The sequence below is a fragment of the Mytilus galloprovincialis genome, chromosome 5 (assembly GCF_965363235.1).
Source record: "Mytilus galloprovincialis chromosome 5, xbMytGall1.hap1.1, whole genome shotgun sequence".
Classification (NCBI taxonomy): Eukaryota; Metazoa; Mollusca; class Bivalvia; order Mytilida; family Mytilidae; genus Mytilus; species Mytilus galloprovincialis.
Genome location: NC_134842.1, coordinates 55,172,298 through 55,199,696, shown reverse-complemented (window position 1 = coordinate 55,199,696; position 27,399 = coordinate 55,172,298). Strand labels below are relative to the sequence as shown.

At 30.9% G+C, this 27,399-nt stretch overlaps 2 protein-coding genes across 4 annotated transcripts in view; one reads left to right on the top strand and one right to left on the bottom strand.

The window, feature by feature from the left end:
• Positions 1–1,885: 1,885 nt before the first annotated feature.
• On the bottom strand, positions 1,886–13,625 carry LOC143076057 (leucine-rich repeat-containing protein 47-like). The gene is made up of 5 exons (XM_076251686.1): positions 12,617–13,625; positions 11,651–11,767; positions 9,273–9,391; positions 6,434–6,536; positions 1,886–5,325 (listed from the first exon to the last, which is right to left on the bottom strand). The coding sequence occupies exons 1-5, from the start codon at positions 13,598–13,600 to the stop codon at positions 5,014–5,016; spliced, it is 1,635 nt and encodes a 544-aa protein (XP_076107801.1). The 5' UTR covers positions 13,601–13,625; the 3' UTR covers positions 1,886–5,013.
• Positions 13,626–13,985: 360 nt separating this feature from the next.
• Positions 13,986–27,399, top strand: part of LOC143076055 (synergin gamma-like) — a 32,519-nt gene continuing 19,105 nt past the window's right edge. For all 3 annotated transcript variants that reach the window (XM_076251685.1, XM_076251684.1, XM_076251683.1), the window contains exons 1-11: positions 13,986–14,112; positions 18,301–18,332; positions 19,639–19,880; positions 20,896–20,969; positions 21,626–21,804; positions 22,455–22,646; positions 23,263–23,457; positions 24,409–24,544; positions 25,213–25,375; positions 26,354–26,825; positions 27,195–27,279. In XM_076251685.1, coding sequence (XP_076107800.1) covers positions 14,099–14,112; positions 18,301–18,332; positions 19,639–19,880; positions 20,896–20,969; positions 21,626–21,804; positions 22,455–22,646; positions 23,263–23,457; positions 24,409–24,544; positions 25,213–25,375; positions 26,354–26,825; positions 27,195–27,279 — 1,784 coding nt within the window. In that variant the 5' untranslated portion in view covers positions 13,986–14,098. The remainder of the gene's footprint in view (positions 14,113–18,300; positions 18,333–19,638; positions 19,881–20,895; positions 20,970–21,625; positions 21,805–22,454; positions 22,647–23,262; positions 23,458–24,408; positions 24,545–25,212; positions 25,376–26,353; positions 26,826–27,194; positions 27,280–27,399) is intronic.

The following is a 27,399-nucleotide window of genomic DNA, read 5'->3' as shown; positions in this document are numbered from 1 at the left end:
ATTTTCATTTTGTTATGTTGTGTCACAACTATAAATATGAAGTTTTATGACACTAAAGATTTGAATTTGAACTATTGATTGCGTCTGTAAAATATACGAAGGGTGATATTATTTTATCTAGCTTCCTTGTAATTAGCATCCCCCTGTCAAGGAAATCATGATAGGAAATTCAAGCCCATTAATATCGTGTCAAGTGGGAACTATATACCATATGCATTGTTTTCAATCAACATCCTGGTCAATTTTTAGAGGTAAGTCAAGCATCTTGATAATGTCAGTTTCAATATATCAGTAGGCAGACTGAACTGTATCTTGTGTATCCTTTAAGTTCGATGGGATAGATATGTTCATCCTAGTCACCTAACTATGAATTATTTGAACAAGGTGAACCAACACCAGATGTAGTAATCGTGTGGTTGGGTAATACACTCTCACCATGCAGTAATTGATGGGTGTTGTCTTTGTTATTGTTTTATTTGAATTATTTAGTGAAAGGACTCCATCCATGAAAAGAGAAAATTGCAGCTAAAGGATAATGCTACCATCTTTATCCCAAAAGTTCATGTGTATGGAGTCATTTCATGTTAATAAAGGAACAAGCCAACAAGATGAGGAGCACTGTTGGTTTCCATGGGAATGTCGATTATTTGTTGAAAAACATGGCAATAATGTCCTACAAATATGTCGGCAATCAAGAAATAAAGCATCTTGATAATGTCAGTTTCAGAGAATATTATGTTTGAATAAGAGTGATATTTTACAAAATACCTATTTATCCCTCCTTAAGACAAGATACTTGTATCTATATTGGCCATTTAAAAAAACCCAAAGCAAGACCAAAATTAAGTTTTGTGAAATTATTCTCAATGTGACTAACGTGTAAATTAGGGAAAAATACTCTAAATTTACTAAAAGGTTATTAGATTGTTGGTTTCCCTGTTGATATGGTTTTACACTTGTCATTTTAGGCATGTAGCATGCTGTTCAGTGTGAGCCAATGCTCCGTATTGAAGACATTTGACTTATAATGGTTTACTTTACCAAATTGTGACTTCTTATATCCATATATAGGGTTTATACTTTCAATAAACCAGAGAATGCTAGTTATACCAGTTTGTTCTTTGTGGAGAGCCATACATGGAACTATATAAAGGAAGGATGAACACTACAGCAATTGTATGATGGAGAATCGTAACACTAAATACAGGTCTTGTTTGAACAAAATGACCACAGTTTGAATATTTATTATTTTCTTTTTGTACCATAATGTTGAAAAATGAGACAAAGTTCAGAAAAGCATTGTTTGATGGCAAATCACTGTTGATAAATATCTGAAAATTATTCTCTCACAGAAGATGTGAGTTGAAAAAGAATTTTCTATTAATTTAATACAAAATATTCAGCAAAATAAACCAAAGCAAGGGATCGTCAATTCATAAACAAAAATATCAGATGAGACATTTTAGAACACACTTAATCTTGTGTCTAGTTTTAACATAATTTGTGTCATCAATTATGTGTTTTGAGTATTTTCCTGACAAACCAGTAGACAGCTTTAAAATAGCCTTCTACTTCATTGTTTTGACTGGCATTTGTTCAAATTCAAAACATTACTTATCGGGGCCTTTTATAGCTGACTATGCAGTATGGGCTTTGCTCATTGTTGAAGGCCGTACGGTGACCTATAGTTGTTAATGTCTGTGTCATTTTGGTCTTTTGTGGATAGTTGTCTCATTGGCAATCATACCACATCTTCTTTTTTATATTAATCAAAACTTTGCCAATCGTGTACACTAGGGCTCTGCCTTCTACTTCTGATTATTATTTCTGTAGCCATCTATAATTTTAACTTTCAAATTTTTTGACACCATTGAAACAGAACATATTATAACAATATAAACATTTTATTGAAGTAGCACTAACTTTAACAACATTGTAGTACAACAAGGAGAAAAGTGTAAGTATATCTATAACAAAACTATTTTCTAGATAGTATAAATGTATGAATAAATACGCTGTACAAAAATCAATGTACTACTAGATTCAGTAACCATTAAAAAGTACTAGATAATGTGACCATTTGAATGTACTAGATAAAGTAGCCATTTTAATGTACTTGATAGAGTACTTTGGATTCATAATTATTTGAGCTGCTTCGAATAGAAATCGACCTTATGCAAACGAAAATCAATACCTCTGTTAACCTATTTTGGGTTGAAATAATTTCTACGGAAAGTCTGTAATTGTTCCAAAGGTAGGTTTCCATAAATGACAACCCTTTAAAACGGACCAAAATGCATCTTTTATATCTAAATTATTCCAAAATGGATCAGTCTTATACATGTATCTGTGTACATGCACTTGTATAAGGTTGATTTCTATCCGACGCAGCTCATTTGTTGGATACCAATTTTCGTGGGTTTTGTGGGTAAAGGTGAACCATGAATTCAAAGGTTCAATGAATTATAAATTTTATATAGGCTTTGTATGTATAAACAGGCCAATCCACCTAATTAAATATCCTAAAAGTAATTTTTCCGCATTCCACAAAAATTTATTAAATGTATTACTGTACCGGTAATCATTAATGCTTATTTTATTAATTTAGAAGTAGCTTTTATCTCATTTGAACTACATTTAGATACATTCATGTTTATACAAACGGTAATAGACAATGGACATGTGGTTTTGAATACAATTCAGAGAAATATAAGTTCTTTTATCGACATATATGTACATGGTTGAGGTATAGTAAGATAGTACCAGGTGAGAATGAAAATAGATTGAAATTTTACAAATAATTTTATATTCTCAGAAAAATTAATCAGATTTGAAGTTATGAAAAGCCCAGCTTCATTGCACTTTGTGTGCACTCATCAGATACCTCCAAAATATATGATCTGAATGAATTCTGGTGTTTAATGCCACTTTCAGCCCACTTGGTTATTGTAAATGTAGAAATTAATGCAAGGTTTTTATTATTGCGAAAAATGCGACAGAGTTGTATGCACAATAATTTAAACTGGCATTTTGAAATATTTTATATGAATTAAACAGGATTCTTCTCAAAATTAAAAGTTAAAATCGCATTTAAATCTAAACTGACAAAATCGCAATAATAAATGTACGCAATAATTTCTGAATTTACAGTATATCATAGAGGCCATTTTTTTTCGTTGAAGGATTATAACATGGTGAGAACTACTGACCAGGCATGGGGTAATCGTAATCAGTAATCGTAATCAGCTGTAATCGATTACATTTTGCAGTGTAATCCTATGTAATCAGTAATCATGCCATTTCTGATTACAAGTAATCGTAATGTAATCGATTACATGGCAAAAAAACAGGTGTAATACTGACTGCATATTATATATATCATCTGAGTATGAGGCATTTTATGGAAGTATTTTTTTTAAGAACACGTCAATGTATTATTAATGTTATAGTTATATATTCAACTTGTTTTCAACTCTTTGTCTGTACAATTATCTTTTTACCCAAAGAATGCCTCAACTGCAAAATTCAAGACTAAACGTACATAACATTTCAATTGGTTGTGTATGGGAGTTGATATCACTTATATTTACTTACACTTCTAAAACTCATTAAATTGAACAAATTAATGGAAAGAGGCTTATAAACATGTAGTATATAAAAATTTTATTCATTACTTCTTCATTTTCTAAAATTAATGTGTTTGAAGCATGATTGGAGGATGGATAATAAAATTGACGGTACTAATTTTCTTGCACCAGATGCGCATTTCGACAATACATGTCTCTTCAGTGATGCTCGTGGCCAAAATATTTGAAATCCAAAGCTTATATAAAAGATGAAGAGCTATAATCCAAAAGGTCCAAAAAGTATAGCCAAATCCGTGAAAGGAATCAGAGCTTTGCATGAGGTAGATTCATTCCTTAATTTATAATAATTTCTAATATTTTGTAACAGGAAATTTTAATAACACAAAAAAATCCGTATTTTCATGCCAGTACCGAAGTACTGGCTACTGGGCTGGTGATAAAGTGTTCACAAATATTGCTTCAAACAAGGATATATGGATCTGGATGCTCATGTAACTTGTTATACCAAATATTTAAAATATTCTGTTTCTGAGATAAAGATAATTTAAAATTCAGCTTTAAGCAATAAAAGTAAGAAAATGTCCCCCCCCCCCCTTTTCTGCTAAGATTGTTGTATGTGAGGCTTATTTGATATAATTTCATGTAACGAGCTAAAATGCATGGTAAGAAAAATATCTGAAGCTAAAGAATAGAACACAATATTAATTTATAAAAAAATACATTGTAAAATTAAGAGCATTTAGACACATATTGCATCTGACCTAAAAAATGTGAATTTTGGAGAACTGCTTTTATTTTACATCGTATTAACAATATTGGGAAATATTGCTTAAGCAAAATAAATAAATAAGACCAGATTCACAATTTTTGTTTATACATAATATGCAGAAAATTCACAAAAAGGAAGCAATGTCAATTTTATTCAGTTATCTATTTAGATTTCCTTATTGGTAACATTGGCTGCATTAACATTAATTTATAAAATTTTCTTTTATCATTGTTTATTAGTATTTTTAATAGCTATTTACATCATTTCAACAAATTTCACCAATTATTAATTGTGATTCTGATGCATTTGTGCAATTTAAAATAATTTTACAAAATCAACTAATGTTTTAATGATGTGTTGCAATGGAATATAATCAAATTGGAAATTTGGTTTTTATTTCATGAACAGCTATTGTCTAATTCATATGAGGGCATGTTTAAAACTGTGAACAAATTTTGGGCCTTAATATTAATCCATTACAGAATTTTCAATGCTTTTATATGATACATTTATAATCATAATCCAAATATCTTTTTAACAGAGAATTCCAATTTATGTAATTTAAAAAAAAATCAATTTGTACTAATTAAATATTCATAAGAAAACAAATTTCACCATTCTTTTCAGTAAGTCATAGTTTCTTATATTTTAATAGCTTCATTTGTTTCTTATGATTTTGATAGCTTCATTTGGTAAATCAGCCCTCGATGGGTAAACAGCTTTCATATTCCCTTCAGTATCTAAAATTTGCACTTGTTCCACAATCAATGTCTTCTGAACTCTTTTTGAAGCCTCATTCTGAGTTTCAGTGTCAACAGCGCCCCCTTCAGCACCTTCCTCTTCTGGTTTAGGTGTACCAAGTCCCATATCTAACATCCTGTACAACAGTTCATCCATGACCTTCTTACATGTGTCAAGGTTCAAATGGCTGGTCACCTCTATAAACAAATCTGTTGTATCTTTGGTTATCTGAAATGATTGAAAAAAGTATGATTGTTGTTTCTTTGGAAATTTTTTCTTTTCATTAACATGCAGTTATGAAGTGCATTTAAATCACAACTTCATAATCAATATAAAAATATGGAGAATCAGATGAATTCTTTAAGAAAGTCAGATGTTTCCAAACATTTTACTCCTCTATGAGTTACATTATCATGATCATGTTTTAAAAACATGATCTAATTAACATACTCATTTTGCTGACTTTCAATAAGTAAAAAGATCTTTTCAAGTAGGGGAAATAACTCAGAACATGAAATGTTGTTATTAATAATCTTATTTGTAATTTCACTGCAGTCCATATCTTATAATCTATTTCTATACATGCAGATTCCTGAGCATGCTAAGGGAGATAATTCATCAATGTACATAAATCTTTGTATAATTAATTAAACATATGGATTGATATTTCCTTTATGCATAATTTTTATAGCATGACGTAAACATGTAAAACAGGCAAATAAAATATTGCATATTTTAAAAAAACTGGCAAATAATATAATGCATATTTTAAAATGGGCAAATATAATAAATATCAGTCAAATAAAATACAATTTTTAAAAATTTTCTAACACCTTTCACTTTTATGACTTCAGAAATTTAGAACCTTTAAAACTCTGAATTAAAAATCCTTTTGGGTTTAGGCAGTGATGTAATGATAGCTTTCACCATTTAAACTTGTGTTTTCAAGCGAGTAATAGTTTTCCTCCAGCTTAAAAGTAACTGTTAACTGATAATGGACAGCAACACTTGGAAATATCATGGAAATTTATAGTTAATTGATGTTCAAATCTTATAAATCAACTTGAAATAAATAATTACAAGTCAATTAAGGAAACAACTAAGGGAGTCATAACTCTAAATGGAGCAAGGCAGGGTTGGAAAGGTTAATTCATACAATCAAATTTAAGCAGTGACTGATTTAGAACATTTTGTAAGGGGGCCCACCGACTATTCTGGGGGTGGGGTGGGGGTTCCAGTCATGCTTCAAAGATTCCTTATATAATCAACCAAATTTCCCCCACAAAAAGCCCCCCCCCCCCCCCCCCCCCAGGATCTGCCTATGTTAAGGTCTTACCTTTGTTTTGTCACTATTTGTGATTGGTGGAAATGATATCACATGACCTTCGCCATCAACCAAACATGGATACTGTACTTTATCCTTTAGTAAATCTAAGTACCTGTCGAAAATAAAACAAAAGCATATTTTAGTAATGGAATTTGAATAAAAGTAGCAGTATTTCAGAAAAGAAGATAAAAATTTAAATTCATTGCTTTTGGCATTATTTGGAAATAAAAATTTTCCTCTGTTAAAATATTTTAGAATTTAAATTCTTGAAATTCTTCTAAAGCATCTTAAATCATCCTGGATAAAAGGTTTAATTTCTGGAATCTTTATGCTATATTGAGGTAAATATCAACAAGAATGTGTCCTCAGTACACGAATGCCCCACTCGCACTATCATTTTCTATGTTCAGTGGACCGTGAAATTGGGGTAAAATCTCTAATTTGGTATTAAAATTAGAAAGATCATATCATAGGGAACATGTGTACCAAGTTTGAAGTCGATTGGACTTCAACTTCATCAAAAACTACCTCGACCAAAAACTTTAACCTGAAGCGGGACAGACGGACGAACGAACGAACGGACGAACGAACGTACGAACGAACGAACGGACGAACGAACGAACGGACGCACAGACCAGAAAACATAATGCCCCTCTACTATCGTAGGTGGGTAGGTGGGGCATAAAAATAACATTAGTCTTTTTTTTTTATAGAAAAATGTGGTAATAAAATTGCCATAACATTTTAAGGTTTACTTTTGCAGAATATAGCTATATAGTGTCATGTTGATTACTTTGTGAATTCAAAATGGTTTTGACCAGTTTGTTACATTTTGATACACCACATGTTGAATAACCCTGTTGACTACCATATCTAATCTTCTCTTGTTAGTTAAATTTTAAATGTTTAATTGCTCAAGTAACCTTGCATTGATAAGTCTGAGAATTTAGCTATCTTAAGAGAGAATTTCCTAAATAACCATTGATAACCTTCTTGTTGATGTGGCAGAGTTTATAATTACATGTAGCACTATGATATGTTTTATAACCTGCCAATACAAAAGATAAAATCTAAAATTATGGCATGTAAATGTTATATTTAAGAATTGAATGCTTCTTTTTGTAACTTTATTGGGGTGTAAAAGTGTTGACCGAAGTACATTTTGTATAAAGCGCGGAAGCGCTTCATTATAAAAATGAGTGCAGGGTCAACGCTTTTACAACCCTATGAAGTTACAAAAAGAAGCATTCAATACTTATAATTACATTATTTAGCTAGAATCATGAAAACACGATTTACATCAAGTTTCTATTTAATTTACCTGTGCACTTTATTATGGGACTTTGTGTCATCATGAATGATAAGTTTTATTGTGTAATGCAATTGCTTAAGGAATAACATGTGATGTGCAGTTAGCCCCAGAGATGGGTCCGATTACTTTCAATGTAATTGATTAAATTACAATTACATTGTCATTTGTACGATTAAATTAAATTAATGATTACATCATTTCTGAAAGTATCTGATTAAATTAATGATTACATTGGCAAAGTAATCATGATTACATCTGATTACAATGAATTTAAAAACAAAACATTTTGAATGATGTGTATGAATAAACATTCAATAACACTATAGCATTTTTGAGAAAGTATTTTGATTGGTTCAATTATAAAATGATAACTTCAAATTAAACTTCATTTATTTAAATAAACACAAAATTTCACTACATATATACATTACATTTTATCACCAATGATCTCTGAATTATTTTGAATTAAATTTAATAAAGATAAATCATAATGAAGAGTTTTTTGTTTGTCTTCTGACCTCTTTCATAATTTATATGTATTCCAAGTTGCAGTTTATGGAAGTTTAAGTATGGATGAAATAAAGTTACCAGTTAAAACTATGTTAAATTTGAATAGAAGTGTTTAATCAAATTGTAAACAATATGTAAGTACTAAAAATCATTGCATTTTACATGTCCAGTCCAAATACAAAAAAATTTAAACAACATATTTGTCCTTCTTTTAATTTAGTTTGTGCTAATTAGATATATATTCATGTCTGATTTATCTTTTATCATATATATTTCCCTACAGCTATACTCAATTTGTAATTGCAATAAAAACAAACCTTAATTAGTCTCCTACCTGTCAATTCAAAGTTGATAAAAATCACAAAAATTAACAAAAGATTATAATTCAGGCTTAAAGAAAAGTATTACTTGAATATATAACAGTTATTATCAAATATTAATATGAAGATCATTATAAAACGATGAATATACATGTATGTAAAATATCTTTTACCAAGATAAAAGATATATAATTGTATTATATGTCTCTGCTTAGGCTATTGATGACTTTTCAATACTGTAACAGTTTATTTTTTACTGAAGTAGACATGCTTAAAGTAACCAAATAATTTTAGTATGTTTAAAATTTATCAAATATGAATAACAAAGAGGTTCATTTAATGACCAAAACACAATTTTAGATTTTTTTCATTGTAATCAGAATGCAATCAAAAAGTAATCATGATTACAGGGTATTTTGAAAAGTAATTGATTAAATTAAATTACATGTAATCAGATTTTTGGCTGATTAATGATTACACTGATTACTTGAAAAATTGTAATCAATTACAGCTGATTAATGATTACAATTACAATTACCCCAAGTCTGGTTAGCCCATCAGAATAATTTACGTATTATTATGAAACATACATCTAATGTAATTATCACAGTCACATCTTATAGGTGTGCACTTTGAATTTATCTAACTCATTCTACTAATGGTCATAATTTTCAATCATCTTTCATAACAATAAACAAACCCTTACTTATGTATGCCTGACACTGTGTTTCTCTTCTTTTCTTTCCTCTGTTCTTCTGCTTCTCTGTTCAAATCAGTCACTAGCTTTTCACCAGACACTTCTTTTTGTTTAAATAATGGAGTAATCTATAAAAGAAAAATCCATCAAAAACAATATACTATGGTAATAGACCACTTTCATATTACAGACTTCTGACTGCAGATTCTACAATTATTCGACAGGTTACCTACTCTATGGTAGAACATCCTGGTACTCGGTCGATTACGAGTAGCCAAAAAAAGTAAAATCAATGATTGGTGCAATCTAGGGGGGGATTTACAAATTTCCAATGATTTATTTATGCATAGAAAGCATTTAAACAATTAACTTTCTCTCAGAATTGTACTGATTAAACTTCAATTTACTTATTCATGTTGCTCTTGCTTATCTCAGTACCAGAATGTCCTACCACAGAGATCGAAGGTAACCTGCTTAAATATCAATTCCAGAGTCAAAAGTCGATTATATGAAAATGGACTATTGTGATAATGTGAATTCGTTTTTGGAATAAACATATGTCGAATAATTTTTAAGCTTTTTCATGATTATATTGTGTTAAAGATTAGCTTCAAATACATTTTGAAATAATAGAATGCACAGTATTTTTTTTTTTACAGATACTTTATTATGCTAATCACAGTGCACACAAGTAGAACATTTATTGCAATTAATGAATCATATGTACATAACAATTATTACATAAAGACATGGAGGAAATTACAATTATTATTAAAAACAGATTTTCTGGTGGTTGTTGAAGAAAATCTACTGGTCCTCACTTCAAACTTTAATTCCCAAATGTCAAAATTAAGTCTGTTCTTTGCAAAATTTGGGTCGCCAGAACCTTCGGATGATCACTTTTCAAGAACTTACAATTTGTTTAATTTTTCTTGTATCAATGATTACATTTAACATGTTTAATAATGATACAATTCATATCACCTCCAAAAAGTAATTAAAACAAATAATACATGTAGTAATGAAACATCTGTTGATTTGTGAATGGCAAGCTGTACAGCTTCAATCAACAAGCATTGTTGGATTTATTCTTGCTTTAGCATGTTTACTGTGCATGGTTCTATTAAAATGAAGCTACAATTTAAAATAATATACACACAGGGCTCACACTACTTCAGAATTATAGGGAGAAGTGACTTCTCTTTTTGAAACTGATAGGGAGAAGTGGTGAGATTTGAAAGAGAAGTGCTCATTCGCGTGGTGCGCTACAATGTTTGGATTTTACAATAGTATAAAGGGCCATGTGTAAATAATGTTCTTTTTATGTTGTTCAATTCATATGAGTTAAAAATTACAATTAAAGTAACATTTGAAATTAAAAGTTGTTTAAGTTTTACTAAGGTTCTTGTGAGAAACTACCAACTAAATATCTAGCACTAAAAAAAATAATTTTATTTTTAAAAATGTAAAGAAATTATAATATATCAATTACAATTTAATTAAAAATTATCTTGTGCATGAAATTCAGTGTTTCTCATAAAAAAATATAAAAGTTATTAAGCTGGGCCATAATATATTGATATTAGTATAATAGTCTCAGAGTTGAGCAACTTTAATCAAACAATCCATAAAAAAATATAGGGAATTATATACACCAATCAATTAGATGTAACCAAAAGTCTCTTAATGCGTGTGGAATGCGTAATTTTTCACTTTTGGATCAATATTCTTCTGTCAGCTGTTCCATCCGTGCGTCCGTAGTAATTATTGTAAAAGTACGGATTTCGGTCATAGCTGGTCCGGTTCAGATCCGTAGTTTAGAAATCGGTCAATGGCGGACGAATGGAAGAAAATTTACAAAAATAAACGATGTTTGACAAGTTATTTGGAAAGGAACATGACGGTTTTAATGCAATAAATGGATTAAACATTTACTGGAGGCAACTTTTATCACGTTTAAATGAAGTAACAAACTTATTTTGCCTCCGAAATTTAGGTTGATGTACGTTTTCGAGTAACAAGCACCGGAACTTTCCGAAATTCACGAAGTGATAAAAAGTTGTATTTTTATCAAATAGCCTGCTACACACTGCGTAGACAATGCTTCAACCTCTTTTCTAAAGATAATGAATCGTTTATGTCTGAATTTCTTTAATTATCAGTAAAAAATTGATGTTTCATCAACTTGGTAAAAATTGAAAATGTCCGATGACGGAAGCGACTGAAAGCGACTATCGTCGTTTACAGGGCGACTTGTTTTCGCTTTTGGGGGTCGGGGAAAGCGAAGTGACGGTCGGGAAGGCGACTTCTTCGCCCAAGTCGCCTGGTAGCGTGAGCCCTGTACACAGATGCATGCCATTGGTGTACTGAAAATCTCTGTTCCTTACCATTAGAGCATGTGGAGATTTAGCATCATAAACTATTGGTTTCTTGATGGACTTCAAATCATGTGTAGCAATAGTTGCTGCTTGTCTCTTCTGACATATTTCATCATGTAATTTTGTCTGTAAAAAAGAATATTATATATATTATTCTATCTTAATGTATTTTATTTTACATGTGTCAGATTATTTCTGAACTTGAAGTTGATTTTTTTGTACTATCAATGATTTTGTCAGTTTGTGTGCTTTGCTAAAAGTAAAATTGAGAATAGAAATCATGGAAATGGGAATGTGTCAGAGAGACAACTACACGACCATAGAGCATATACCATAAAGGTGTACATTAATCATGTTTTATCATGTTTATTCTGTATTTCTTTTTAATTTATTTTACAGATTTTTGGCGGTATCTGTGCAGTGTTTTCTGGTTGATTCCTGGAAAAAAATCCCTATTTTCTGTGTTCAGTGGTTCACTTTGAAACAGGATGATAATTTATGATTGAGGGTCAAACCACCATGGATTTAACTTTGTTCTTTATTGGCTTTTTTTTTTTTTTTTTTTTAAACTTTTTTGGATTCCAGCATCACTGATGAGTCTTTTGTAGACGAAACGCGCGTCTGGCTTATATACAAAATTTAGTCCTGGTATCTATGATGAGTTTTTTTTGTAGGACACTGTTATGTCATGTAGTATACATTATATATTTAGAATAAAGACATGATGGAAAAAGATATTTCAGTATTAACCCTCTGAATTAAAATCACCACAGTTCTTAATAATTTGCTAATGAAGGAGTGATTTTAAACTGAGTCAACTTGAGCATGTTGAGAGTATGGTACTTTGAGTTTTCTAATATGATTACTCTAGATATTGTATTTTTTAAATACATGTATATATATACATACATATAAATGTATTTTTTCTTTCAAATTATCACTCATGCATGCATGACAATGTAAATATACATGTACCTGAAGTGTAATGAAATGTTTGTAGATCATATTAGACTTCTTGAGGTACAACTGCCTTACTATACAACATAATACATATTGACGGACTGACAGGACTGCTGGCGTCACTTGTACAGTGTAACCTTCATCTTCTTGGAAATGCAAGATATTTATCATATCTTTGACAACTTCTTCTACATCTTTATTAGCTTTCTTCCCTTTCTTCTTTTTGTCTTTTTGCTTTTTATCTTTTTTGCCAGATGCTTCCTGCTCTTTCTTCAGAACATTTGCCAGATAATCTAAAACAGATTTTGTCGGACACTGTTCGACCAATTTGCCAAATCGTCTGTCTTTGAATTTATTTCCTTTCAAATTCAATTCTTTCAACTTTGGACAGGCACTTAATTCAGCAGGTACTGAGGATAACTTATTGTTAGACAAATCCAACAAGTTCAGGTGAGGCAATTCTGAAATTTCGGACTGAATTTCTTCAATCTGGTTGTCGCTTGCCTGAATTTGACTAAGATGAGACAACTCTTCACTATATATTCCCTCAGGTAGTGATGTTAAACTATTGTTTGAAATGATAAGAATATGGACTGATGTCATCTTCTCAATTGATGGAAATATCTCTATTTTATTCATGCTACAATTCAAAGTGTGAATCCCTGTTAATCCAGAGATACTCTCTGGAATCGATTCCAACTGGTTATTTGAAACATCGAAACATTTCAATTTCTTCAAGTTTGAAATGGTTTCTGGAAGTCGAGTTAGCTTGTTGTGGTCTAAAACTAAATTGGTCAAATTTACAAGAGAACCTATGTCATCAGAAAGTTCTGTTAGGCATGTATTTGAAAAATCAAGATAGTTTAGGTTTGTTAATTGGTACAGCCTTGAGTCTACACCATTTGCCTCAAGATAACCTGAAATGGTGGGCCCTTGTAATTTAAGTTCATGTCTATTTTCTTTGATTGCAACACTAATTTCGTTCCATGTGGAAGTCATTATTGCATGTACGACCGGAATCAAAATCCGACTTGTCTTTTCCTTTTACAAATATTTTAAGATATGGCCAGATTGTTTCACATCAAAACTAAAATTGGGGAAACCAATTCCCAAACTAAAACTGATACAATAACAAACGACTACGATCACATGCTAATTAACACAATTAAACAAATACTGGTATCATTAAATTTTATTAAGTATGTTTATGTTTTATCTCTCAACACTGTACAATAAAGCTAAGTAAAAATATCATAAGATAATCTTGGCCGTTTCATTTATAAAATGGTGCTGCGTTGTTGTTGATAATTGTTTTGTGTGGATTTGGCTTCTTTCAAAAATAATCCTTTGAAGTAACAAACTGATCGAAGACTCATAATTCTTGGTCACAACAATGTTTACAGGAAACAAAATAATCGAAACTTCTGTCAACATCTAACGTCATTTACATGTATAAATGTAGCTGATTATAGCCCGGTACATCATAACTGAAAGATTATGGGCGATAATAGGTACTTATTCCCCCTAAATATTGTAAACTTATGAAAAATTCTTATGTTTAAATAGGTCAACATCTTGAACATGGTCAAAACCACAGGTGATTTTTTGGGAAATTTTATCAATATTATCATAATTATTATTATATTATTATTATGACAATAAAATATTGTAAATAATAAAGTCTACTAACCGTACGATTTCTTGTTGAGAAGTTATTTCGGCACACATATGCATTATTTGTTGAACAGGTTGGAAACAAATAATATGAGGCAGGCATTGCCTGTAAATGGGGACGAAGTCTGTATGAATTATTTTTTTGTAACTTAAATATTTGTTAAAAAAAAGAAACGGAAATACTGTTACGTTTCCGATTTTGGTTCTGTTGTTAGGGATTTTAGTTGTGACGTTATTTAATTCATGACGTCATATGCAATGTAAACAAAGAAAGGCTATCATCAGATAATCAAGGAATTATTAAAAATGAAATTGGTATTGCGTTCCTTGCTATTTTATACTAGACTGATAAATATATATTTTACTTAAAGTTTCATACAAACGAGACGGAAAAAGGAAGTACATTGCAGAGCTATATGATGAATTAGTGTATAGCTTTCATGTCGATCCAGCCCCATATTTAAAGTAGATCCGGCCCCAATAAAAATTATATTTATAAGGAATAAAAAGGAAGATGTATATAATAATGTAAAAGCTGAACCGTAAAAAAAAGTTGGCCTTTGACGAATATTTTCATTGGATGAGTATATAAAACAACTATGTTGATAACGCTTTCATTATCATTTTTCAAGATTATTGGGAATAATTATAATAAAGTACAAATATAAAAGAATTAAGTACAATCAACAGCTATCAATATATTAATCAGCATTGTTTTCAGTTGACTGTGTAATAACGAATAGTTACACAAACAACGGCACAATAAATTACATGTCATTTTGGTCTTTTGTGGATAGTTGTCTCATTGGCATAGTTTTCTCGTTTGAATTGTTTTACATTGTCTTATCAGGGCCTTTTATAGCTGACTATGCGGCATGGGCTTTGCTCATTGTTGAAGGCCGTACGGTGACCTATAGTTGTTAATGTCTGTGTCATTTTGGTCTTTTGTGGATAGTTGTCTCATTGGCAATCATATCACATCTTCCTTTTTATATGTAATATAACCATGATAACATCAAACAAAAGATAAAACTCTAAAGAACTTTTTATAATTACGTAAATTTCATAAATCAAGATTTTTATTGAATTAAGTGATTATATATAATTACTAGTGGCATTACCTTAGTTCATAATAATCAGACAATTGTTAAATAAACAAACAAAGGTCATGAACAATGAAGGTATGGAATAATTTTAACACTCACAATACATAATTTGTCGTAATGTGGAATTATTCATTATTTTATTATTGGGCCGGATCAACGTAGGGCTGGATCGACGTAGGGCCAGATTGAAGTGGGTCGGATTGACTTGGGACGGTTCAGGTCTTTAGTGTAACCCATGCATCTTTTGTCTATCTTGACTCTTGTAATTATTCTTAAATATTACTAATTTTACATTGACAACATTTCCTGCATGCCTAATGATTTCCAATAAGATTATTCTATAATTAATTGCAGAGTTTGTTATGAGGTACAAAAAATGTACTAAAAATGTGTGTTTATACATGTCAATACAATCACAATAGTGCACAAATTTACAATGTACACTACACATGCACTAACTTTAACTAATTGACTATACAATACATATACATCTTTGTATGTCAAGCTATAAATCAGTATTGTACCATAAGTTGATGTTATATTTATATCAGAGGTATTTATTCCGTTATTGAGTGTTCTGTATATCATCATGATCATGTATATAGTTTAAAATAGCATGAAACTGTTATAGTTTGGACATATAGTGAGGTTAAAACATTTAAATCAAATTAAAAAAAAAGTGGCTTTGTTAGGAAAAATTGTTCATTTTGATTGAATGTAAGTACATTTGTACTATATACCTAATAGAAAAATAATAATATGGAGTAATCCATCCATGATACAAAATCGGTCCATGCACAACAAAAATTCCTGTACAATATGACATAAAAAGAAAAGCAAAAGAACACTTCACCTCACTGCAAGTTATAGACGGCCCCTAGCATGTATATTATATAATCCTGTAGTCTAGAAGAACAAATGTTTTCTTTCTTCTTAATTTATTTTCCCTTTGTCATTGTTGGTGTTTAGTAATTCTTCAAAATGTTAGTTGCATAATATTTAAAATTACAGTTATACATGTACAAATTATGTACATGATTTCTGCAGTCTAGAAGAACAAATGTTTTCTTTCTTCTTAATTTATTTTCCCTTTGTCATTGTTGGTGTTCAGTAATTCTTCAAAATGTTAGTTGCATAATATTTAAAATTACAGTTATACATGTACAAATTATGTACATGATTTCTGCAGTCTAGAAGAACAAATGTTTTCTTTCTTCTTAATTTATTTTCCCTTTGTCATTGTTGGTGTTCAGTAATTCTTCAAAATGTTAGTTGCATAATATTTAAAATTACATTTATACATGTACAAATGATGTACAAGATTTTATCATGTTTATTGCAAAAACAACAAAAAAGCTACATCATTTTATAGCTTAAAAAATGTCATGAATGTTATGTTGTAGGAAAGGCATTGTAATCTTAAGTTTCCATTGATTGTTATGTTCAGCTGGACTTCAATGTAAAAATATCAACTTATAGTAAAAATACTGCTGTTTATCAATCCAATGCATGTATATGGCAGATTTTACAATAAGAAGGAATTATTGTTTTTTGTATCCATCAAAAAAGCAATTGCTGAAACTGTGAAACAGACTGTGTAATGGAGTAATGCATTATGTTATTGAATAAAATGTGTCTTTCTGAGTAAATAAAAATAAAAATTACTCTGTGTTTGTGTTTTATGTTAGAATTAGAGGGTTTTCAATTTCAAAATATTGGACATGGAATAGACATCATGACCTACTTTACTGACATCCAGCTTATTTGGAGTGGAATTTTGAAGTATTATTTATAAGTGGAGCCTAATAACATGGACTTATATTTTAATAAAAAGTCTTCTTTTGTGTTTTAATCATAACTTTAAGGCAGATTTTTATTGGTAAAGGCTAAAAAAGGTAATTTAATCATATTGTTGCTAACGTCACGTCTTTTCCGTCCATTGTGGTATGTCACGATCGCAATTTTCTTGTTAGTTCTCAGACAGCCCATTGTAGTTATTTTTATCCCGGGTTTTATAAATAATTGAAAATAGCAATCATATTAAATTTGGATGACGTAAGGGGGTCAAAGGACTTGAGGAATCAATATCATTGGCTGTTTTATTTTTTGCGAACGTTACTGTTCGAGGTTTCCGTCCAAATCAGTGTCACGTGAGCAACATATATTTATATCTGTAACTCTCCTGTATAGGAGTTACAATATCGCCCTTTGCAGAAATAGATTCGGAGTCAGTTCCTTCACATGATGGGGAAGCAAAGAAGGTAATTTGTGTGAATATCGTTACAAGAGGACCTTAAATGTATTCCGTCCATCAAAAAGACGTTCGCAACAAAACATAATGTCATGATAGTAGATGTTGCTAATGTTACTATTACGAATTGGTTTCTTGTGTATTCATTTGATATAAAGTACAACTGCAAATGACATTCTGTATATTTAGAAATTCTAAACCAGACTGTACAATTTTATTACTCCAGGCATATTTTAAACATCACTGTGTGCATACATTTTAACTTTTAAAGATGTTGTTGCTCATGTGACATGTCCAAATGTCGCTAACGTTACTAATTTTTTGGTTTCTTGTGTATTCATTTGATATAAAGTACACCTGCAAATGACATTCTGTATATTTAGAAATTCTAAACCAGACTGTACAATTTTATTACTCCAGGCATATATTAAACATCACTGTGTGCATACATTTTAACTTTTAAAGATGTTGTTGCTCATGTGACATGTCCAAATGTCGCTAACGTTACTCATTTTTGTCTCCGTCACATTAGCAACATGAAAGAAGGAGACAGAACACAATACTGTAAAATCTGCCATATATACTTTTATCATGTTTATATCATCAAATCTTCATAATTATGAAAAGTGTAACCATTTTAATTGTACATGTATGTGTTTAATTTTCAGGAATACAAGAATGCCTATGAACCATCCTACAGGTTAGTGTGCTACATTTGTTCAGTCCAGGGAACTTCTTAAAGAATTTTTTTTTAAAATCATTTATGTTAAGCAAGTTAGAAATTCTGTGATTTTGTAGTTTAAGGTAGATGGGGTGTCTAAATTATAATCCATAGAAATTTTTAATAATTTGCCAAAATGTAGTTTATATCATGCTTTTTTGAAAAAAATAATAAAAAGAATGGGTCACCGGGCTTATTTTCACGCTACACGGTGTTCAAAATTGACAAATTTTGTATAGATTATGCATGGAAAACCCAATTTTCTGCAATAAAGCTAATCTACACCATAGAATTTTGAGATAACATATGAGAAGATGGCTTTCATAGTATGCTTTCAGTTAAGACAAAGAAACAAAGGGGTCACCGGAACTGTTTTCTTGCTACATTATGAAATAGGTAAATTCCTAACACATTCTATAGTAAAAGTACCTTAATCTGAATTATCTGCCCTTGTATTTGAGTTGCCTCCCCTTATTTGGCAAAGTTAGAAAAAAATTAATTAGACAAAATTTTCTGTTTTTTGTAAAATTTAACCATAAATATGATAAAACATGTCATTTTTTATTTCAAAGTAGAAGTTCTAACACATGAATAACCTACTACTCTAAAAATTTGCACATTCTATTAAAGATCTAGACCTTGTTTTCTGGTATTTTCAAATCCAAGATGGAGGAAGACACCCTATCTTCCTTAATACAATTTTTAAACATTTAGCTTTAGATTATTTCTGTTTTCCAGTTATAAATGTATATGTAATAAAGTTTTCATGTTCATAACAAACATTTCAGTGTTGATGACTGTTGAAAACAGTGTGGGGTTATTAAAAAAATAATACTAAAGATGCTAAAAGAATAGACATTTTGTAAGAAAATAGAGACCATGTATGACATGTAATATGATACATATTCAGTATATGATCAAAATACCAAGTTTAGTGATTAATTTGAACTACTTGATAGATAATCATGAAAGAATAACAACTCTTACATGTAACAAAATGCTACTTGAAATAAGTGATTTAAAGAAATTACATGTACTCATTTAAGTAATTCTCCTGAATGTTGTATATTTACTCATGAGTCATGTTACTCAGGCATGTCAGAAAGGCTTGACCTTGTAGTTTGATTAAAATGTCAATTAGACAACAACCCAACAACACACAACAAACAAAAACCTCGACAGATCATCAAAGATTCTTCTGGATTTTGTGCTATATTTGAATACACAAAAATAAAACAATTTTACTTTTTGAACACCAATACACATGACTGTTGTTTTCCTTCAGGTAACTTTGGAATGCAACAGTTTCCACAACAACAATATGTTCAGCAAGGAATGGTTAGATATCCCATCATGCAGAATACAGGTCACATGATGCAGTCACATGGTCAGATGCAGTCACATGGTCAGATGCAACCACATGGTCAGATGCAGTCACATGGACAGATGCAACCACATGGACAGATGCAACCACATGGTCAGATGCAACATGCTCAGAGAGCTCCAAACATGATGTTTCCTGGACAGGTGATGAAGTTAAAGCAATCTAAATAAACTTCCTTCACCAAATTAAATATTTCAAAAAAATATGCTAGATTAATAGACCACTTTCATGTTTGTCCTTCACCAGGAAAAAGTCGTCAATTATGCATGTCTTAATAACGTCATTTACCAGATAGAGGGGATTTCCTGTATCAGTGCACTTATTAACATTCATCGAGCCTCTTAGTGATCGTCATTGTGCAGGATAAACTAGAAATAATGTTTGTTACGTATGTTCTTAACGAATAATTCATGCAATATAGCATCATAGTTTTCCAACCACTTGTTCAACATGGGAACAGAAGTGACGATGCACATAAAAGGACAAATAATGTTCACTGAAACCAAAATTTTTGACAAAAATGCATCGAACTCGAAAGTTGTCCATTGATTTGATGCAAATTTTAGTCTTAAAACTATCTTACAAATTTACAAGTCTTATTAATCGAACTGATCATCATTGGTATAAAAACACACATCTAAAACCAAAAAATGATGAAGATTATTTTTTTGACATGTTTGAATGTATATACTATATGGTTGAATAGGCAGTTTGAAAATTATATACATGTAAGATAAAATAGTGCCTAACCACAGAGGAATCAAGCTGAAACTTCAATGTTTTTATTGTTTGTCTGCATGCCTAAGTGTGATTGTTGGTCTAAGTTATGACAGTACATGTTTGATTTCTTACCAGATTTATATTATTGATATTACTCCATGTCTTTGTTATTCAATCCATAGTTGTGGTTTGATTGTCAGATTACAAAGAATTCCACACAAGTTGGTGCTAGGGGCTGTCTTAAACCTGTAGCAAAATGAGAGTTTGATTGCTCCGTGTTGAAGGCCTTACTTTGAGCAGAACAACAAGAAAATCATGTTTTTTTTGCCTTTTGTGTTTTTTGTTGTGCAAATATACTGATTGTATAATCATGATAATGAATGTATATTCAATATTCTTTCTTTTCTATTTTATTTAATCATACATTTGTATTTTCAGATGGGGATGAGAGGACCTGGTATGGCCCCACCTCCTTACAGACCAACAGCTTTAGGGCAGCAATACAGAGCAAAGTAAGTATTTTGTTGAAGGAAAGAAACTGAAAGTTCATAATTATATAGTTACAGACTTTTAAGTTATTTTTAAAATTACCTAATCCTGAGCTTGGATTTTTTCTCTGGTCTCAGGATCTCGCTTATAAGTCGGTACCCCTCTCTGGATTCGGAATTTTACTCCCAAACTTCCGACTTATAAGCGAGTACCTAATGTTAAATTTTGAAAGAAAATATTCATCTTTTGATAATCTTATTCCTCCTATAGGAGTTTGAGCAACCATCTTGTTCTTTTGTTTGTTAAAAGATTTGTCACACATTTCTCCAGGCATGTCTTCACATAAAAGGCTTTATACTGTGATGAGTTTAAGTATTAGTGTTATTTTTGGATCTGTGAGACACAAACTTCCTGTTTGCTAATACTTTGGATATTTTGATATTTGAAATGGACTTTGAATTATCACTCAATCGGCCTTTTCAGAATTTATTGCATTCTGGGCAGTATTTTTTAAAACATACACCATCACTTTGTGATTGGTTTAAAACATTCTTTACAATGGAAATTCAACCAATTATTTTCATTTTGGTGTACAAACATTAAGATTACCAATAGTCCTTTAAATTCTGAAAAGCAAATTCTCCATTATGTTTAAGGTTAGAATTGAAACATTTTTCAGTAATCCTCCAAGACAACCCATGTCACCAGAGAGTATGAAGAAAATGGAGAAGGAAAAGTTTTATTTAGAACAAAAACAGAAGCTGAAGCAGTTCCATACACAGTCTGTTGATGCTAACAAATTGATAGAAAACATGTTTGGTAAAACAGAGAAACAAAAAGTCAAACAGAACATTCCAGGTTTGTTTAGAAGTGCACTGCATCTAAAAATTCTATTGAAATTAATACTACTTAATTTATTAACTGGTTTTATGAGCTGAAACTTCTCCTAAACTGCAAAACTTCATAAGATTATGTTGTATGGCATTTGTCTGTAAAATATTTTCAAATTTTAATTAATTCTTAGTTGTATTTTTTTATTTTTTTATTTTTAAGAGCTTGTATTTACTCTTTAATACTGTAATGATACAAATAAGAAAACATGGTATGATTGCCAATGAGACAACTCCCTTCCTGACACCAAAAGTTGAAATGATGTAGAGATTAGTAGCTATAGTTTGGATTTTGAACAATGTGCAAAACAAGCTATGATTTGTAATCTTTCAGAATCATAATTAAGTCCATGAAAAAATGGAATAAATCAAAACTTAAGCTTTAACTAGTTTTACACAATTCCTATATTTCATAATGTTAACAATTGACCTACATTGAATTTTCAATTACAAAACATGTATGAATTTCACAGTAGATCAGTGGGGTGTAAACCTAAAATTTTTGTATGAATGTTAAGTAATGAAAAAAAGACTAGACCATTTTCTATTCTGTTTCATTTCCTTCAAGTCAACAGAAAAGTGTTTTCTTCTAACTATCATTATATAATTTTTGTTTAGCTCCTGAAGAAGATTTTAGTGACAGTTTTGGTGATTTTATTGGTGGACCATCTGCAAGTATGCCTACTCAACCAGAACCAGTTCAACCTCCAAAGGAAGAAGTTTTAATTACTGATGACCAGCCCACAGTGGAAACAAATGGAAACCAGTCACCAAGGGGAGTTAATCAGCAACAAAAGGTTGAAAAGAAAGGTATTTGATGATTGTTTCTTGAAGAATATTAAACAAGTTTTTAACAAATGAAATTGAACTAAAGTAGACATTGTAATCATACAAGATTTCATGTTTATGTGCTGTTAATTTGACAACATCTCAAATTTATGTTTAAATTGATTTCAAATTAAGTACAACACGTACAAATGATGTACAAGTTATATAAACATTTAAATGGTCTGTCATTTACAATTAAACAAATGAATATGGACAGAGTTAAATATATGTACGATAAAATATATGAAAAAAGCTGAAATTGTCACTGTCATTATTTTACCATGTTTGTACAATTTATAAGAATATTGGAATAAAGAAGTTTATAAATAATACTTTGACTTAGAAATATTGCACACTCATAGCCAGGGCACCATTGGAAACAAATAAACACTGTTAAAGTCGATGTTCTGTTTGAATTGTAACTGTTAAAAGATTATTATGATTGAATCAAACCCCCTTGGAAATTCCTGGCTGGGCTGCATGGAATTTCAGTAGGAAAATAAAGGAGAGTAGCTTAAACTACTAGTCAAATAAAAAGATTAGTTGATATGCTGTAGAAGGCATATAACCATACAAATTTAATATTTATAAATTGCAGTTGATATAAATACAATGATGATGGAATGTTCTGATCTGACGGCCCCTGTCAAGGCTAAAACTTTCCACAAACCAACTCTGAAGGAAGTTAATCCATCACACCATGGTCATACAGCAACACAACATGAAAGTAAACAGGCTAAACAGTGGAAACAGATGAAAATGGAAGATTTAGGAGATATGTTTGTTGTGGAAGGTATGGTCAAATATATTATACAAACAAATCTTGGTCAAACACAAAATATGTTGGGAAATGTTTTTATGTCCTGGCAAGAAAATGAAAAAAATAAATATATTCTTTGCCCATCAACCTCAAAAGAAGTAGAAAGCTTAGGGTCCTTTTTTAAACAGACATTAGAACTGAGGACAGGGCACTCTTGATTTATTTATAAAATATATTTATATATCATATAGATAGATTGTTTTGCTTTTTTACTTTTTATGTTTTTATGGTTTTGTTTGTTAAATGTATTTTGTGTATGTTTATATTATTTGTCACAAACTTATTGTTCAAGGTTTATATGACAATAAATATTTGAATCAAATTGAATTAAAATGTTTGTTAAATCCCAAATTTTTCATTTGTTATCTTCCGATGTATAAAATTATAATCAATGATGTAAGATAAGGAGATGTAGTAAGATTACTGATGAGACAACTATCCACCAATTCTAAATGATGTATATTTATTTAACTAATCATGCTAATGGGCACCATATGGCCTTCAACAAGGAACAATACCCATTTAGTATGATTAGCTTAAAAACCTATACCCTCAAATTACAAAAATGTTAAATAAATAATCTTTTAATCAATTCTGTTGTATATTTTGACAGAATAAACTATGATAATAGTTCACAAACCACTGCCATGACTGCACAGAATCTTAAAGATAAAATAATATGAACTCTTACAAAAATTTAGGTCAGAAGGGGGAGGATCTCTGTTGTGCTGGAAGGATAAATAAACAGATACTACTTCTCTGTTGGCACCTGTTGTATTGTTCATGGTACTTTAATTGAATCATTAAATATCTTTTTTCTGGAAAATGGGATAGTATAAAAAATAAGTTTTCGGAGAAAAAGGATTTAATTATATTATGATATGTTTTTAAGGTTAGTATATGTTTTATTTTTGTTTATGCCAGGACCAGCAATGATACCAGAAGAGACAACACCCGATAAAACAACACCTGATAGGAAAGATTTAGGACTACCCCACTGGTGTAAAGATGAGTCAAAGATACCTGAGCTATATAAACATGTACTGGAGGCCAGCGTTGTGTAAGATTTTTATGAATTTTTTTTCACAGAAAGTTTGAGGGCTGCACCAAAATGAATTTTCAGAAGGGGGATAGGGATTGGAAGGCACTTCTGTTTAAGTGTTAGGGTTGGCTATTATTTTAAAAGGATAGTTTAAACAATTTTCAGATAGAATCAGAATTGAATGCATGGCAGTGTAAAATAAAAAGTGCCTCTTTACCTTCGCCTGTCAACTTTGAGTATGTGATTTGGACCCCTACTCATGGTGAGTTGTGTTTGACTCAGATCTTAATTGACAAGAAAGCCAGTTTTCCTGCCAAAGAATGTGATGTTCTCACAGGATACTCAAGCTCTTTCTACCAATCTCTGCCATGTTATAGCCAAGGTTAATGAAGTGGTACTTAACACCAACAAACAAATAAACAGACAAAAGCTTTGCATGCTTATGGTCTATTTTAAAAAAATAAAAGATATCAAAAGTATATTTAATTCAAATCAATGGATATTTGATATTCACAAAAAGTCGCAAAATCGTCATTGTTAAGAGGAATGTGTTTGCTAAATATTCAATACACACCATTCTATTGTGTTCCCTATGGCATGTATGCTTAGAGTCAATAAAAACCTGAAAATACAATTTTATCACAAGTTACTTTTGTAAAATAAATTTTACTTTTGTTTATTTACAGAGAAGATTTGATACAGACAGACCGTTTATATCCTATTCTTATACTGAGTGGTCTACCTAAGGAGGTTCTAGGTCAGATCTGGTCAATGTGTAATAAAATGACCCCTGGTCAACTGATCAAAGAAGAATTGTATCTAATCCTGGGATTTATTTTTCTGGCACAGGTAAGACATGTTGCATGAATATCTATGTAGTTTCTATAGCATATATTGCAAAAACAGAGTACCAGTAATTTGGGCCCCGCCGAATGGCGGCGCCCTATAGTGATCAGTCTGTCCGTCCGTCCGTACGTAACAAATTGTGTCCACTCTATATCTAGAGAACCATTATGATTTCAAAGTTTATACTTGACAGGTATTTTAACCAACACCAGAGGGTGTGTCATAATTTATGTACAACTTCCTAGGTCAAAAACTTTGGTTTCAGTTTACAACCCCCATGTCCTATGGTAAAGATCGTGTCCGCTCTGTATCTTGAGAACCATTATGATTTCAAAGTTTATACTTGACATGTATATAAACCAACACCATAGGGTGTGTCATAATTTATGTACAACTTCCAAGGTCAAAGGTCAAGGTCAAAAACTTTGGTTTTAGTTGACAAACCCATGTCCTATGGTAAAGATACCAATTTTTTAATGCACAATATTCACAGGGGGCCCACAGAGATTGTTCACATCTCAATGATATCTAGTTGAGTAGAATCTTTGATAATATTTGTTTTTCACATGTTCAGTATTTTACTGATAGATGGACTATGTTGCTATCTTTTTAAGAGACTGCAAAATTTTAGCTCATTAACTTTCAAACTCTAAAATTTGCTTTGATAAATTATACTAGAATTTAATTAAAAACTACAAAGTTTATAGAAAATTGTTCACAATGCTTGGAATCATTAATATAAAGTATCAACATTTCATGGGTATTTCTCACTGAACGCCATCAAATTAACTATTGATATGACACACCAAAAGTATTAATGGGCATATGACTATTTTATAATTATTAAGATAAACACAGGTAAACTTAAAAATGTAACATTTGAATTATGTAAATTTGATAAATGTTAAAATGAATGACAAATGGTATCCAAAGGACCCTTGTCCCTTAAACTTTTTCTAAATTATTTTTTTTATTTTACAGAATCAGCAACCACTTAGTATTGAGTTACTGCATAGGATACCTCATGCTCCCAGTCCATTCTTAGCCCCACCTCAGCATTCTAGTCAACCCAACCAATTCAGTCCAGCTCCTGCTCTACTAAATAATCAACCTACCACCAGTCAGACTTCAAATGCTCAACCATGCCAGCCAGCAGTGATGCCATCAGGTGTAAATCCAGTAATCAGTCAGATACCACCAATATCAACAGTAACTTCATCTGGGCAGACGACAGTTGGCATGACAACTAGTGGTAGTCAGGGGCAGATAACTCCTATTCCTAGTCTACCAGGACCTTTAGCTGGTCCCAACACAGATAGTTGGCATTCACATAATATTGGGGCACCAGTAAGCCAGGGAGCTGCTGTTAATCAGACAACAAGTGGTAGTAATCTCAGCATGGGTGAGGATGATGACTTTGCTGATTTTCAAGAGGCTCCAAAAATAACAAATGGTGAGTGTTTAAAACCCCTTGAAAAAAATATAGTCTTATACACAAGCTTTGATGGTAAAATGATATCATCTCCAGTCTTTTATAATAATCACCTTATTATGACTTGTGAGCAAATGCTTACTGTAAATTCAGAAATTATTGCAATCATTTATTATTATTTTTTCTTTAATATATGTTTAAAAGATGCATAATAGGTCCTCTTGTTCTTAAAAATGGAGATTTGAAATGTTGGTACATATGGATGTTATAACAAATATGAATTGTTGATATACAAAATTTCTGCAATGGAATAAAGTTAAATCTTTAGTAAAGTGACCTGAAATATGATTAATATTTAAACAAAATAACTGACGTATAATTCATTTTTAGAAATTGCTAAAGTGAAAATTACCAAACCAATTGCAGCCAAAGAAAAGAAAGTGAAACCTGTGTCTGCTAAAGAAGACAAGAAGGAGTGAGTTATAGATCCATGGATTTGGAATGACATTATTTGAATAGAGCTATTTCTCTTGGTTGTCTTTTTGTAGAGATGAAAGGGGTTCTACTAACTGATGAGAAATCTTTACTAGATTGA

Coding starts and splice junctions, on each gene's coding strand:
- LOC143076057 (XM_076251686.1), bottom strand. CDS start 13,600: ATGACTTCCACATGGAACGAAATTAGTGTTGCAATCAAAGAAAATAGA. Junction 9,392..11,650: donor AATCTCCACATGCTCTAATG/GTAAGGAACAGA, acceptor TTTCTTTTATAG/ATTACTCCATTATTTAAACA. Junction 6,537..9,272: donor ACAGTGTCAGGCATACATAA/GTAAGGGTTTGT, acceptor TATTTTCGACAG/GTACTTAGATTTACTAAAGG.